Source organism: Pteronotus mesoamericanus, unplaced genomic scaffold (assembly GCF_021234165.1).
Source record: "Pteronotus mesoamericanus isolate MK-2021 breed Mesoamerican mustached bat unplaced genomic scaffold, CSHL_Meso_final contig_42, whole genome shotgun sequence".
Classification (NCBI taxonomy): Eukaryota; Metazoa; Chordata; class Mammalia; order Chiroptera; family Mormoopidae; genus Pteronotus; species Pteronotus mesoamericanus.
In genome coordinates this window covers 2765793-2779358 of record NW_026555157.1, presented here as the reverse complement: position 1 = coordinate 2779358, position 13566 = coordinate 2765793, and the positions used below count along the sequence as shown (strand labels likewise).

The window sequence follows — 13566 nt, the reverse complement described above, 5'->3', positions numbered from 1 at the left end:
TATTTTCTTCATGTGGATATTTTATATATGACAGTATTTAATATGCACATACACATACACATAGAGTGGAGGCTCTTCTAAATAGTACATTGAAAAAATGCTAAATTGGGAGCTAGGAAATCAGTCTCCAGATAAAGTTCTGCCACTAAGTTGCAATGTTACATTGGGCCAATGAGCCAAAAAAATAAAAGTGGAATTAGAGAATCTCCAAACACTTTTCTCCTCTATCATCCTTTGATGCTATGATTTTCTTACTAAGACTTAAATACAGAGTTAAAAAATATACATGGACTAAAATTATGTAAAAGTCATATAAAATTTTGGCCTGGAACTTACTGATTTAACCCATGTAACCAACAACGCCACCAGGGCCAGAAAGTCAAAGGACACCACTTACAGGTACAGAGTGAGAGGAACATACAGGCGCCCACCTAGAAGGCTGTGAGTGAGGAGTTGGGCCTGTAAACACTTGTGGAAGGAGAGGACTCTTCTTTGGATACAGATTCCTTGTGACTTCAGAGGACAAGCCTGTGGATATTTTACACAAAGAACCTGGGCAGAGGAGCAGAACATTTTGCGATATGCGTAGCTGTAGGGGACAAGGGAGCCCCCCCCCCCGCCCCGCCCGCCTCTGAGTACAGCAGCCCATTTCCAAAGCCACTTAGAACCAAATATGGTAACTCCCATCTCGAAGGGTGGTGTGCAGGATAGTTGGTTGATTTTTGGATGTCAAACATTGAGAAGGATCTAAGAGGCCTTGTGGTTTACAAACAGTGTTCTGCAGAGACACCTGTAGAAGGGCTGTTGTGTGTATGTGGGGATGGGGGTGGGAGAGCTAAGCAAGCCTTTCTACCACGAGCTTTTATTTGCTGTGGTGAAACAAATTTTCATCCAACTGTTTCATTATAAATGGGAAAACTGAGCCTCAGAAGTGGTATAAGTGGACGTGTCTATCCCAGGATGTGAGAGGAGATTCTACTGGGTGAGAAATTCATATTCATCTTCGGTGGAAGGAAGATGCCTAGGGGTGGAAGGCATATGGAGAAGTGAGTAGTCAGTCTCAGTTCCTCTCCACAACTCTCTGGGCCTCTCGGCCTGGGGAAGGACGTTCTCATAGTACCCCTCAGCAGAGTTCCCTGACGGCCTTCTGAGGACTCTGTGATTGATGAGGGCATAGCACAGCTCCTCTGCAGAGCTCTGGTCAGCATTGTCCTGCTGGTCAAAAGAGAGCCATCGTCAAGACATAGCCTCTTGTCATTCTCTTTACACTTCAGTCTCAACATAGGCTCAACCCTGGGCAAAGTCTGTCTTCCACAAACCACATGCCCTCCATCTCTTGAAATTTGTTTCCCAAATGGCTGTCCCTACCGTAACACCTAACCCAGGCAGCCAGAGTGCTTATGCTGCCTAGAGTGTTCAGCATGCCTGGGATTCTCTCTGCCCCATCCTCCAGAGTAACCCCTGACCACTTTGTGTAATTCCCAGTCTCAAGGTCCTGAGAGCAGCCCATTCTTACAAAAAAGAACACTCTGATGACACTTAAACATGATTGATTGGCTTATGATATTTAACCATTCATTCTAGAGGCATTTGCATTAATATAAATGTAAACAATGCAGAGGAAGTCTCATTCAATGAAACTTCAGAAGATTAAAAGCAAAGTAGCAAAGTACACAGGAAAAAGCACATATTTGGGAAGGAGGCTTGGTTCTGAATCAGTCCCCTGCCATTTTGAAAGCTGTTTGGCTTTGGGGAGTTTCTTTTAGTCTCTCAGTTTTCTCATTTGTAAAATGGGGGAAAAAATAGTATTGATCTTAAAGGATTGCTCTGACAGGTTTATGAGACGATGCATGCAGAGTGCTCACCATACCACCTGGCACAAACTAAGTACTCAAAAAATATTTGTTTCATTCAATAAATAGTGCAACAGAGGTGGCCACTGCTCCTGCCACCAGGCCTACATATATCCCTCGGCTTACAAACATGAGCATCTAAAGTCTTTCTTTCATGTTAATATCAAAAAGGGTCTTGCAGGCCAACTTCTGCCATCTGGAGTGTCTACATTTTTATTGTCAACCAAGAAAAAGGCTTAGAGATGTTCATATTACCTGGCTGGTAGCAGATGATGTTCCTTCACCTGGAGAAAGAAAATACACTCAGTGAATTTCAGGTCATGGGGAGACTTGAGGGGGCAGGGATATAAGAAACCAGAGAGCCATGGAACAGTGGAGATAGCCCTTACCAGACTGCCCTGATCTATGGCACATCCCTGGGGAATGACAGGGCCATCTAAACGGGACACAGCCAGGGCTGTGCTCAGGTGGAGAGACTGAGTGGAGGGAGACCCATTCAGTGGGTCTTCGGTTATTCCCTCTCACTCTCTCCCCTCTCTCCTTCCTTACACAAAATTCATTGCATGTGCCAGGCATTGAGGAGACAAAAAGAGAAACACCCTGCATTTTAGGGGCTCACAGGCTAGCACAGGAGGCAGACAAGGGCCTAAGAGAGATCCATGATGAGGGGGAGGGTTGTAGTTTTTACTGTAGGTGTTGGGGGAGCTTGAGAGTGTTGGGGCTGGTGCTCAAGGAAGGCGTTGCCGAGAAGGAAACTCTTAGGCTGGGCATTCTCACTCCTGAACCTGCTGGCAGGTATAAACAGAAGCAGCCCAATTTTTCAAAAGCCAGTTTACTTAAAAGCAACTGGCTGTGGTCATTCAACAAAGAAGCAAAGGACGCACTTGCCACCCCCTTGCAAACACACTGGCTCAATAAGCATGTGAAATCCAAGCTTTCGCACAGAAACCTCATGATACCACCCTATACATCAGGTGGGTGTGCCCACGATCGTACGTGTATGGACTTACATTCCCTCAGCACTGACACCCAGATGCTCACATCTCCTCAGAGTCCCACGGCCACGTAGGACTGCCCTGATCATCACTGCAGGGAAAGGGTCTGTGAGTTTCAGCAGAAGAGGTCTTATTTTTACCATGTTTTGCTCTGACGCAGCTTGGGGTTTCCTAGGGACCAAGTTCCCCTGGATGAAATGGCCAGGGGTGGCAGGCCTGTATGATTCATTCACACACCTGACAGTGCTGGTTTCTGAGATTCAGAGTTATGAATGAAGCTCTCCTCTTTGAACCCAGGAAGGAAAAGGCAAACTTTGTTTTTCTTCTTTAGAAATGCAGTGGCCTGTCTTCAGGCCTAAACTTTCTTATTCCCTTTCTTACATGTGATTCCATTTACCACCGTCTCCCTCTCGAATCCTTCTCTCTCCCTAACGTCAGCCCTGCTGTGTCACCAGAGACCTTTGCATCAGCTCCTATGTGGTCTTCCAGCAACTGCATCGGCCACTTCCTACAACAATTTGTTCTCTACACAGCAACCTGGGTGATGTCTTTAATGCAAACATGGTTTTACCCTCCCCTTGTTCAAAGCCTTTCAGTATGTTCTGCAATTCTCAGGACAAAAGACCCATTCCTCAACTGGACCTCCAGGCCCTGTCCCTCCTCTGTGTTCTCTATGCCCAGGCTGGCCTCCTCGCTGCTCTTTCTGAGTGCCTCAGAACTCCACCTTTTGCATTTACTGTTCCCAGTTCACTCCTTCAGCTTCCAAACTTCGGGGACTAACTGAAGAATATGGAGATCAATAAGCCAATCCCTCCTTCAATGAGCTCACAGTCCAGTGAAGAAATAAAGATGTACAATTGGACAAATTGCAGCAAAATGTGTAAGTTTTATAGAAATATGGCCAAGGAGCTTTGGAAGCATAGAGAAGAGGAAGTTCGGAACTGTAAGTCTATCAAAAGTGAAAATGATGTGAAAGCAGTAACTTACTTTCCTTTGGGAAATCTTTTCTGGCTTTAAAAATGTGTATTTTTTTCCTGTAAAAGAAAAGAGGATTGATTGTTTCAATATTTAGAAACTCTCAACAGAAATTATACTCCCCATAAAAGCTTATTTTTAACTCTTTTGTCTGTTAAAGTTATAGGCCTTTAATAATATCTCCTTGAGCATAGGTAAATAGGAAGATAGAAAAAAAGGAAAAATGAAGGAGGCAATGTAGAATCTACTTTTTTGTGTTTCTCTCTCTCATCTACCTTTTGTAAGGCTGACATTAAATTGATCTATAGATGGGGAATTATGGTGATGTAATAGGCAACATTTTTGGAGCTATTTTTATGACAAAATATTGATTTCCTTCATATCATGTGAATTCAGGAGCCATGGTTATTTCCAATTCTGGCCCTAACCCCAACCTATGGTTTCCAAACAAACAAGCAAACACACAAACAGACATGTCCAATATGGGCACAGAGGTAACCACACTGTATAGACGACTCCCTGGAAAAAACACAATGTAAATGTAATGGAATCCTGTTATCGTCTCAGGAGTCAAAGATGACATCTTCTCTAAGGAGAATAACCATATATCCTGGTTTGCTGTAACAATCTAGTTAATGTTGATACTAGTCACTTACTGACTCTTGACTATTTTTAGCATCCTTTTCATTCTCAAAGGTTTCCCAGTTTGGATAATTACCCTGATTATAAATTCTCTGTGCAAGGGACAGAAATGTGTACTTCTGTACAAGGAGACTCTGAGATTTGCGGTGTGACTAAGGGGTCTTTCTCTGCATTAATAGCCAGTTTCACCCTTGCTTCTGAGGCTTTCTCATTTGAGGAGCGTGTACCACCCATGCGACTATTGTTCCTGTTTCTCAGCAAACTTGAAGCTTCGCTTCCCTGAATGACTCTCAAATGATTATCAGGGCTAATAGCAGGCTTCTGCTGTGGCCACAGACAGCGAGTAGTTAACAGGTAACTTACAGCAAATACCACCCTGAAACTGCAGTGAAGGAAGTAGCTCATGAAAAGAACATTCCACTCACCAAGGAAGGCAGAAACATCCTTTTGCGATGTGGCTGTCCCAGCATCTAAAATACCTGAGAGATGATACAAATCACAAGGTTAGCTTCTGCAGCTTTGTTGGGGTGACTCTCTTCCCTTTGCCATTTCTGTGAAAAATCTGTCTTTTTAAAAATTTTTTTCTGAGTATTCATTCTAGGTGACTTGGGCACATCTATCGTGCTAAAATGTTAGGCAATATTTACACAGGATTCCGCTGCACTCTGGATTTCACCTATACATACCATACTATAATTGCCTGCTCATTTCTGTATATCCCACACTAGACCATGAGCTTCACAAGGGTGGGGACCATATTAATCTGTTTATCATGGTGTATATCACCAACACATGCCACAGTGTCTGGCATATTGCAAATATACTTTTAATAAATATTTGATAAGTGAATAAGTAACTAAGAAAAGAGCAACTCTAACTTGTTCAGAAGATCATCAAATCTGCCTCCCTTGCCCCAATGTATGGCCAAACAAACAGGTCTTGTTATATTCTTTATGGTAGAAAGGCTCAAGGTCTCTCTGAAATCAGACATCTAGGCTGAAGTCTAAAGTATCCTCCTGGGCATCTTTCTGAATATGAGGCATAGTCAAATCCTACATGTTTGAATGTGAAAGCCTTTTATAAAGTACTATATGTTCCAGTAATGCTATGTGAAAAAAATGTTTGGAAAATGCCACCCCCTAGTAACTTCCCCTGTGAGCTTTCCCAGGAAGTTCCCTTAAAAGGGCAGTGGAGACAAGGCTGCTGCACATGACCTTGGCTGTGGGCACCAGAGCAGCTGAGTGCTCTGACAGCCTCTAGGGTCAATGTACAATCATCAGAGCCTTTGGGGCTGTAGTTCTTCCTCCTCTTCAGTCTACATTCAGGAACCTTGAAGCCATGTGTTTATATCTCCTGTTCCTTTGGCTAAAAGGATACCAGAAGAAAACCGTCAACTCACACCAGTGCTAAGAAATAAGGTTCACTGAAGAGATGTGGGAGTAAGATGAAAGGAGACAGTCGGCAGGGATACTGGATCATTATCCCTGGACTTCTTGAGCCACAATTTCTTAATCTATAAAATGAGGTTACTTATACTGCTTACCTCATGGAGGCCAAATAAAGTTAAATACGAGCTAATGCTATTTTTGAATTGGCTATTTCCCCCACTCAACTTCTCTGCAATATATTTTTGCATTTTAGTTAGGGTGTTTTGGTTTTGGGTGGGTTCAGATAACCTCTGTGAAGGAGGCCAGATGAATCTCTATGACACCAGGGTATGGGCTAGCAATTCCAGATTCCTGTCTCTTGCACTACATACTATATTCTTTCTTCATACACACGCACACACACACTACATATATACTACTTATACTATATATACTTATTATGTATAAAGAAATATATATAATGTATATAACATATACATTTTATGTTATATTACATTTAATCCCAGAATAAATCCATGATGTGGGTGCTATGATTATATTTTTTACCAGTGAGGCAACTGGTAAAAAATAACCATATTTTGTCCATATTGTAGACAAAAAAATTACGCAACTTGTCTGAGGATGTCCAACCAGAAAGTGGATAGAGTGGGTTTGCTTCTGGCAAATTTTTTTCTCTAAGCCTCTGAGCTCCTCTCATGAAGGAACAGGTGCCATTCTACCCAACTGGGGTAAGGGGGTGGAGAAATTTTCCTGGCTTTTGTAACAAATTTGATCTGGAGAGACATGGTTGGGGTGTGCTGATTGGATAATAGTTGGGTGGTAGGAGTAAAGTTGAAAACCAGATCCAAGTAAATATAAGACTTTTGAATATTTTAAGGGAGACATTTTAAATCAACATGGAAATGAAGATGCTCAGCCAACTAATTAACTATTTGGAAAAAAAATAATTATGAAGTATATCTGATACCATAGATTGATAGTATGAGGCTAAATCTAAAACAATATGACCATAAAAATCATAGTGTGGATTTGCCTTATATTGGGATGGGGAAAGAATTATAAGCATAAACTTGTAGAAACCAAAAAGCATTCTAGATTTAATTTAAATGTGTTTAAAATATAATAAGAAAAACATAAAAAAGTCTGGGTGGCACAAGACACACAGACTGGAAAAATATTTCTTTGTAATATTTATGAACAATGGTTAATTTCTTCAAAATACAAATAAGTTTTACTCTCAATAAAACAGAGTAGACTAAAATCCAAAACAAAAATGGGCTAAAGGTATTACTGACTCTCTCAGATGAAGGAATACAAATGGCTAGAGAGTATAGATATTGATATAAAGATAATGCATCTAAATTATCAGTAGTTATAATTGCAAGTTACCAGTTTATTTCTTTGTTTGTACTTTATGTGTTTTCTAATTTTTTATAACATGCATCAATGTCAAAAACTTTTGCCCCCACATCACAGTTATAAAAAACAAAATTTCAAATATGATATCAATCATGACTTTCTCAGTCACATCATATGTGTATTTTGTTTTATTTTTCTTCTCAGCAGTATTTCTTTATGTTTTCAATCATTCATCCAACACTTACTGAGTGGCTACTACACATCAAAAACAATGTCAGGAAACAGGGATTCAAAGATGAATGAGAAACAATCTCCACATTTGAGGATCTCATATGTAGACATAAAAAGAGGAATTTATAATATGATAAAAGAATGCTAGAGTAGCAGACTGACTAATGCCCATGAGGATTTGGGAGGAGAGGTCTCAGACATCGCTCACTGGCTCTCAGGGAGGGACAGGAGAAAATTCACAGGCTCACCAAGCCTCCTTTCAGCAGATGGCATTTTGGATTTTGTTCTAGCTCCCAGTGACATGAACTGATGAACTGAGATCTGGGACACCAAACATAATTCTACAAAGACACCCCGCCCCCAACCCCGTTAGCTCATTTTTCCTAGGTCACCTTGCTTTGTACCTTAGGGATTCCTTATTTTGGTGATACAATGGCTGCTATGATTTTACTGAAGATGGTGGTCCCAGAAAAAAAAATCTTCTAATTATTGAACCCTACTATGTGTCAGGTACTATGTACTAGCATTACATACACTATAACCCTCCAAAGTAGGTACTAAATTATTATTTCCATTTGAAATGAGGAAACTGAGGTCCAGAGAATTTAAGCCAAGTTTTCTACCAATTTCAATGACCTCTTGCAGGAAGTGTGCACCAGACTTAACCTCATAATGGCAGAAAGCTTACTATTTATTTTGAACTTAAACAGTGATTAAAAAGGTGGAGGTGTCTCTGAGCTCTTTGTGGGTCATTCAGAGCTCAGGAGAACATCCTTTCCTGGGCCTCAGAAAGCTGTTCCATTTTCCAGGTGGTGGTCTGTGGCCTAGACTGCCATTAATAAAGTGCTCCCCCTTTCAGTTGTTCTCCACCAGCTGCTCACTGTGGCCTGGGGTGAAGACCAAACTTGTAAGGAATTAAACTTTGCCTCTGGCAAATAGAATGCCCTTCAGTCTTGTCAGTTTCTTACTCTATTCCTTTTCTTCCTAAGAACAGGCCTTTTTCTTCTCTTTCTGATGCATTGCCCTGACACATCTCCTCCGGTCCCTCTTATGGACCCTGGACTTACCTATTTTCCCTCAGAAGAGAGTTCCCCATCCTCTCAGTTCTCTAGGTTCCTTCTCCTCAGCTGGCCTTGTGCTCTGTCAGGGCAGTTCCTGACTTAGAGATGGGGCTGTGCTGTTCTGGCCACCGGTGCAGACAGCTAAAAAGAGAACAGTATCTCTCTGCAGAGGGGAGGAGCCCAGGGACAGGAGAATCAGAGGTGCACACATGTGCAACTTCCTAAAATGTCAGAGCCTGAAAGAACCAGGTTACTGGTATTAACCAGAGTCATTGGTCAATGAAAGCTTTGTGTCCCTGGGGAAACCCCACCTGCAATTACAAACAGACCATGAAGTTTTCCCCTCAGACACCTACATTTCTTAAACTACTTTATAGCATTTGAAGAGTGAGGGGGGGAGATTTAGTTTTAAAACAAGAAAAGTTTAAAACAAATTAAAAGTCAAGCCACAGAGCAGTAGAAAACATTAGCAGAACTTATATCTGATAAAAAGATTTTTATTCAGGACATAGAAATAACTCCCAAAACTCACTAAGAAGAAAACAGGGACCCAATAACAAAACAAGCGAAATATCTGACAGAGACTTTACCAAAGAAAAATATACAATGGCCCCTGGCTGGTATGGCTCACTTGATTGGAGTGGCATCCTGTAAACTGAGAAAGGTTGCGGGTTCGGTTCCCAGTCAAGACCCATGCCTAGGTTGCAGGTCTGATTCCCAGTCAGGGAACATACGAGAGGCAACCAATAGCTGTTTCTCTCTCACGTCAATGTTTCTCTCTCTCTCTCCTTTCCTTCTCCCTCTCTAAAACCAATAAGCATGTCATTGAGTGAGGATAAAAAAAAAATACCCATATACAGATGGCAAATAACTACTTGAAAAGATGCTTAACACTTCAGTCATTAGGAAATATAAATCAATAAAGTACAAAAATAAGTACTTTTATATACTTATTAGAATGGCTAACATTGAAAACAAAAACAAAATCTGATAATACCAAGTGTTATCAAGGGATGCAGAACATTGAGAAGTCTCATGCGCTGCTGATGGGAAAACAGTGCAGCAGTTTTTCACAGTCTTAGAATACAATTTAGCAATCCCACTCCTAGATGTTTATCCAAGTGAAACAAAAAATGAAGGCCTCCAGGAAACCTGTAGGCAAACAAATATTTATAGCTGCTTTACTTATAATTGCCCTGCAAGCATTGAAGAATGGCTAATGGGTTGCACCTACACAAACAGAATGCTACCCAGAAGTAAAAAAGAATGAACTACTGATGTATGCAAGAACATAGCTGACTCTTTAAAGTATGCGAAGTGATGATAAGCCAGACTTAAAGCCTACCTTTTGTCATATTTGGGCCAGGACAAGGCAAAACCACTGGGACAGAAAACACATCAGTAGTGGCCGGGAGAAGGTGTGAGAGGGGTGAAACTTCAAAAGGCAGGAAGAAATTTGTTTTTTTGTTCTTTGATGGTGATGGCTACATGACTGTATGTATTTCTCATAATTCACAGAGCTGTATACCAAAAAAGGTACATTTTTATTGTATATGAACCTTATTTCAATTGAAAAATGAGGTTAAAAAATAAATGAACTTGAGGACAGGAATCATGAATTTTTTGTATTGTCTTTATATTTAATAGTTGATTCTAGTTTGGTCACTCATTTGCTCCTCCATTCCTTCAACAAGTCCGTGTTGAGCACGTACTGTATGATGGGCAATGCGGGTTCAGTGGTGAATAAGGCAGATAAAAACCTGCCCTCATGGAGGTCCTTGAAATAAAGTAAGAGAAAGTGCAAAATATTTTATTGCTTGTCATGGGGTAATATAGAGATCCTACAACAGTCAGGAGCAGCATCAGGAGGGGGTTTAGAGAAATTGGGGTACTCATTGTGCCATACCAGGCCTGTCACACATCACTTTTGCATCATAGCTGCTCTCTAGCCAGGAGTCTGTTGCTGTGGGAGATTTCCTCAATGGCCTCTGTATGTTTTGCACTACCTAGAGGTCAGCAGCAGGGAAGCAGAATGCCTCATCATTGCAGAGGAAAGACAAAATGGACAGGGGAGCTTAGCCAGTGAGAAGGGCTGTTGTTGACTCCTCACCAGGGTGAATTAACATATGCCCTGGGTGGGGCAGCTGGAGCAAACAGTGTACACTGTCTCCTGGGTGGCTTAATTAGTTCCAGTGTTGAACAAAGGCTTTTTTGGGTCCAGGGAGATAAGCTGCAGGAGTAAAGGTTGGAAATCAGTCACCATTTTAATTTAAGGATAGGCTGGGGACTGCTCCTTAATTTCAGACTTGTTAAACTCAGACCACTAGGGGGAGAAGCTGAACTATGGAAGTGTTAGCTGTTAATCATGAACATTTCTCGTGATTGTGTAAGGTGGCAGGATACTACACACATTTATCGCTGTGAAACTGACTCTATACTAAATAGTCTACCTCTGCTCCACAAACAAAAGTATAGAAACACATAATCCCCACACAACAACAAACTTTTGAATCTTACATTCTCTTTTTATTCTTCCAAGTGCCTAATAATTAGGAGAAATTATATAAATTGAATTGGAAATAAAAGCCTGGGTGTTTGTAAGCAGATGACAGTGAAATTAGAGAAAGTTGGAGCTGGAATTTTAAGATTTACTTTCCTATCCTTTGGCATTACCTTAGAGAATTAACAACCAGTGGAAAAACTGTTTTACTATACATCCAAGATCATAGGGTAATAAATATAATCAGAATAACCATTTGTTGAGAGCTTTCTATAATTCATATACTGTGTTATATTCCTTAAATACAATTTCTCATTTGCTCATGCAAGAATTCTTTGGGATAAATCTCACCCAGGCTCATAGAAGTAAAGTGACTTACTCAAGGATACCCCAATAGTAAGTGAGAGAGCTAGAGTATAAGTTTAAACAGGGTGTGGACCTTCTCTATCTATTCATTGTCCTGTTTTAATAAATACCTGTGGAAAAATAAGCTTGGCTTTGAACTCTGGTCTATGTCACTCCAGTTTTTCTGGAAAGGCTGAAACGTTGTTTGCGTGTTTGGAGTATGTTATGGTTTCCCAGATTTTGAGTGGTTTTCAGACCTGTAGCTGGACTCAGTTGCCAAGGAAGGTTAGAGGCCTTTCAGTTAAGGGACTCCTTGAGCTCTTTTAGTTTCAAAGAACTGGATGGCATAAATCTGGCTCTAGCCTACTCCTTTTTAGATTTTTGTGATTAGAGAAGGAAGCTGGGAGAGCTAGTCATGCATAAGGATAATACTTTTGGTATATTTCATGACAAGAAAAGAACTGATTTATTTAGGAGTTCTTTTAGAATCAAGAATCAAATAGTTTAGCTAAGACTTCCCTATTTTACTTCCCTCCAGAAAGTACACACAGACAATGAAGACTGTGTGGTGGATAATGTTGAGAGGTCTTCCTGAATATATGAGTACTTTTCTGACTACTTACTTCTGATGCAGAGTATGAGCTCACAGGAATCTTGGCTAATTTCAAAGAGTCATGTGTCTGAAAACTGTGACCATTAATTGTTGATATTCTTCATTTAGGAGCATTTGGTTTTAAAGAAGAGGAAACAGCAGAGTTCCAAGTTCTCTTTAAATGAACTTTCAGGCTGGGATTTTGTTCCCTGGTTGGAGGAACATTAGCATATAGCTCCATTGACTTGCCAGAAGCAATAATGACACAGAGGGTTACTTTATGGTCAGGTGACTGTTTGAAAATACAATAGAAGGAGAAACAAGATGGCAGAGGAGTGAATGGAGGTCACAGTGACCTCCTCCCAGGGCCAATCTGGAATGACAACTAAATTGTGGGGAAATCACCTGGAACAAACAACTGAACTGTTAATAGTGAAAGAGAAGCCTTATAACATTGGACAGACAGGAGAATCAGCTTCAGCAGAACCTGACTGGTAAGGAGTGCAGAGGTGGCTTGAGAAGGCTGGCTGGGTGCTGATGGGCAGCAGCACCAGAGGGATACTTAGGTAGCCAGTTGGATCCCCCTGAGAAGAGTAGGGTCTGAACCATAGACAGGGATCTCCAGCCTACAACACTAGAGCCCCAAAAGTACTCAGATGATAGCCAGCTGCGAAAAGCAGCTGGAAGATGGTATGAAAAGCATCCAAGGAGCTGCTTTTCACTCTGCCAGAGATGGGAGACTGGAGATGCAAAGAGCCATTTAAAGGGCCGACACATAAATTTTTATCTGCAGTCACTTACTCTGGGCTCCAGCAAAGGTGGAGGCAGAGTGGGCTAGAGATGCCTGACAAGAGACTGGGGACCAACGCTTTGAGAGAGTAGCTGGACAGATACTTGTGTTGAGTCATCCCCCATATGGCAGCAGCCATCTTGCTCAGAGGCTACCCCTCTGAGTAGCCTGAGCCTTGAATGCAGGAGGGATTCTGCCCCACCCTGTGGTGCCTAAGCCTGACTGCTGAATTCAGAGTAACTAAGTTAACAACTGAATGAGACAGCCAGACAGTAGATTCCTGGGTCTTGAACAGACTGCCTAAGGTCAGACAGGGTCAACATCTGACATCACCACAGACAGATCCAGAAAGCAGTGGTAAATACTGGACGCTGCTGAGACGGAATCCACTGTGGTCTTTTCCATGATTTTTGATATTTTTTTATTACATAGCTTTTTAATGTTCATTTCCAGGCCATCAAATTTAAGCATATTAAGTCATTACGTTTATATTAATAGTTTATCTCTCTCTATTTTCTTATAATAGTCTTAATCTCTTTACAGCCTTAATACTGGTTCATTTGTTGTTCATAGTGGGATTACAGGGGGGAAATATTTTTGCAGATGTAAGTTTGTTTCTTGGGCTTTGTGGTTTTCTCACAAAAGCACACAAGATGTGGTGGGCAGAGTGGCCCTAGTCAACGAGTTGGAGGGAAGGGTCCACCAAACAATAACCAAACAATCTCAACCCAATAAATTCCAAAGAGCCAACATAAATGGTATGAAAAGCATCCAAAGAGCTGCAAGTTCAGGAGATCAAGGAGAGTGCACCATTGAATCTCACAGGTCTCCTACC

General features: G+C 41.2%; 1 protein-coding gene across 1 annotated transcript; it reads right to left on the bottom strand.

The window, feature by feature from the left end:
- Positions 1 to 903: 903 nt before the first annotated feature.
- Positions 904 to 6013, bottom strand: GCSAM (germinal center associated signaling and motility). Its single transcript, XM_054577258.1, is given in 7 exon segments — positions 904 to 935; positions 938 to 984; positions 986 to 1215; positions 2109 to 2137; positions 3836 to 3882; positions 4891 to 4944; positions 6009 to 6013. Coding segments are annotated over 7 exon segments (444 nt in total).
- Positions 6014 to 13566: the final 7553 nt, after the last annotated feature.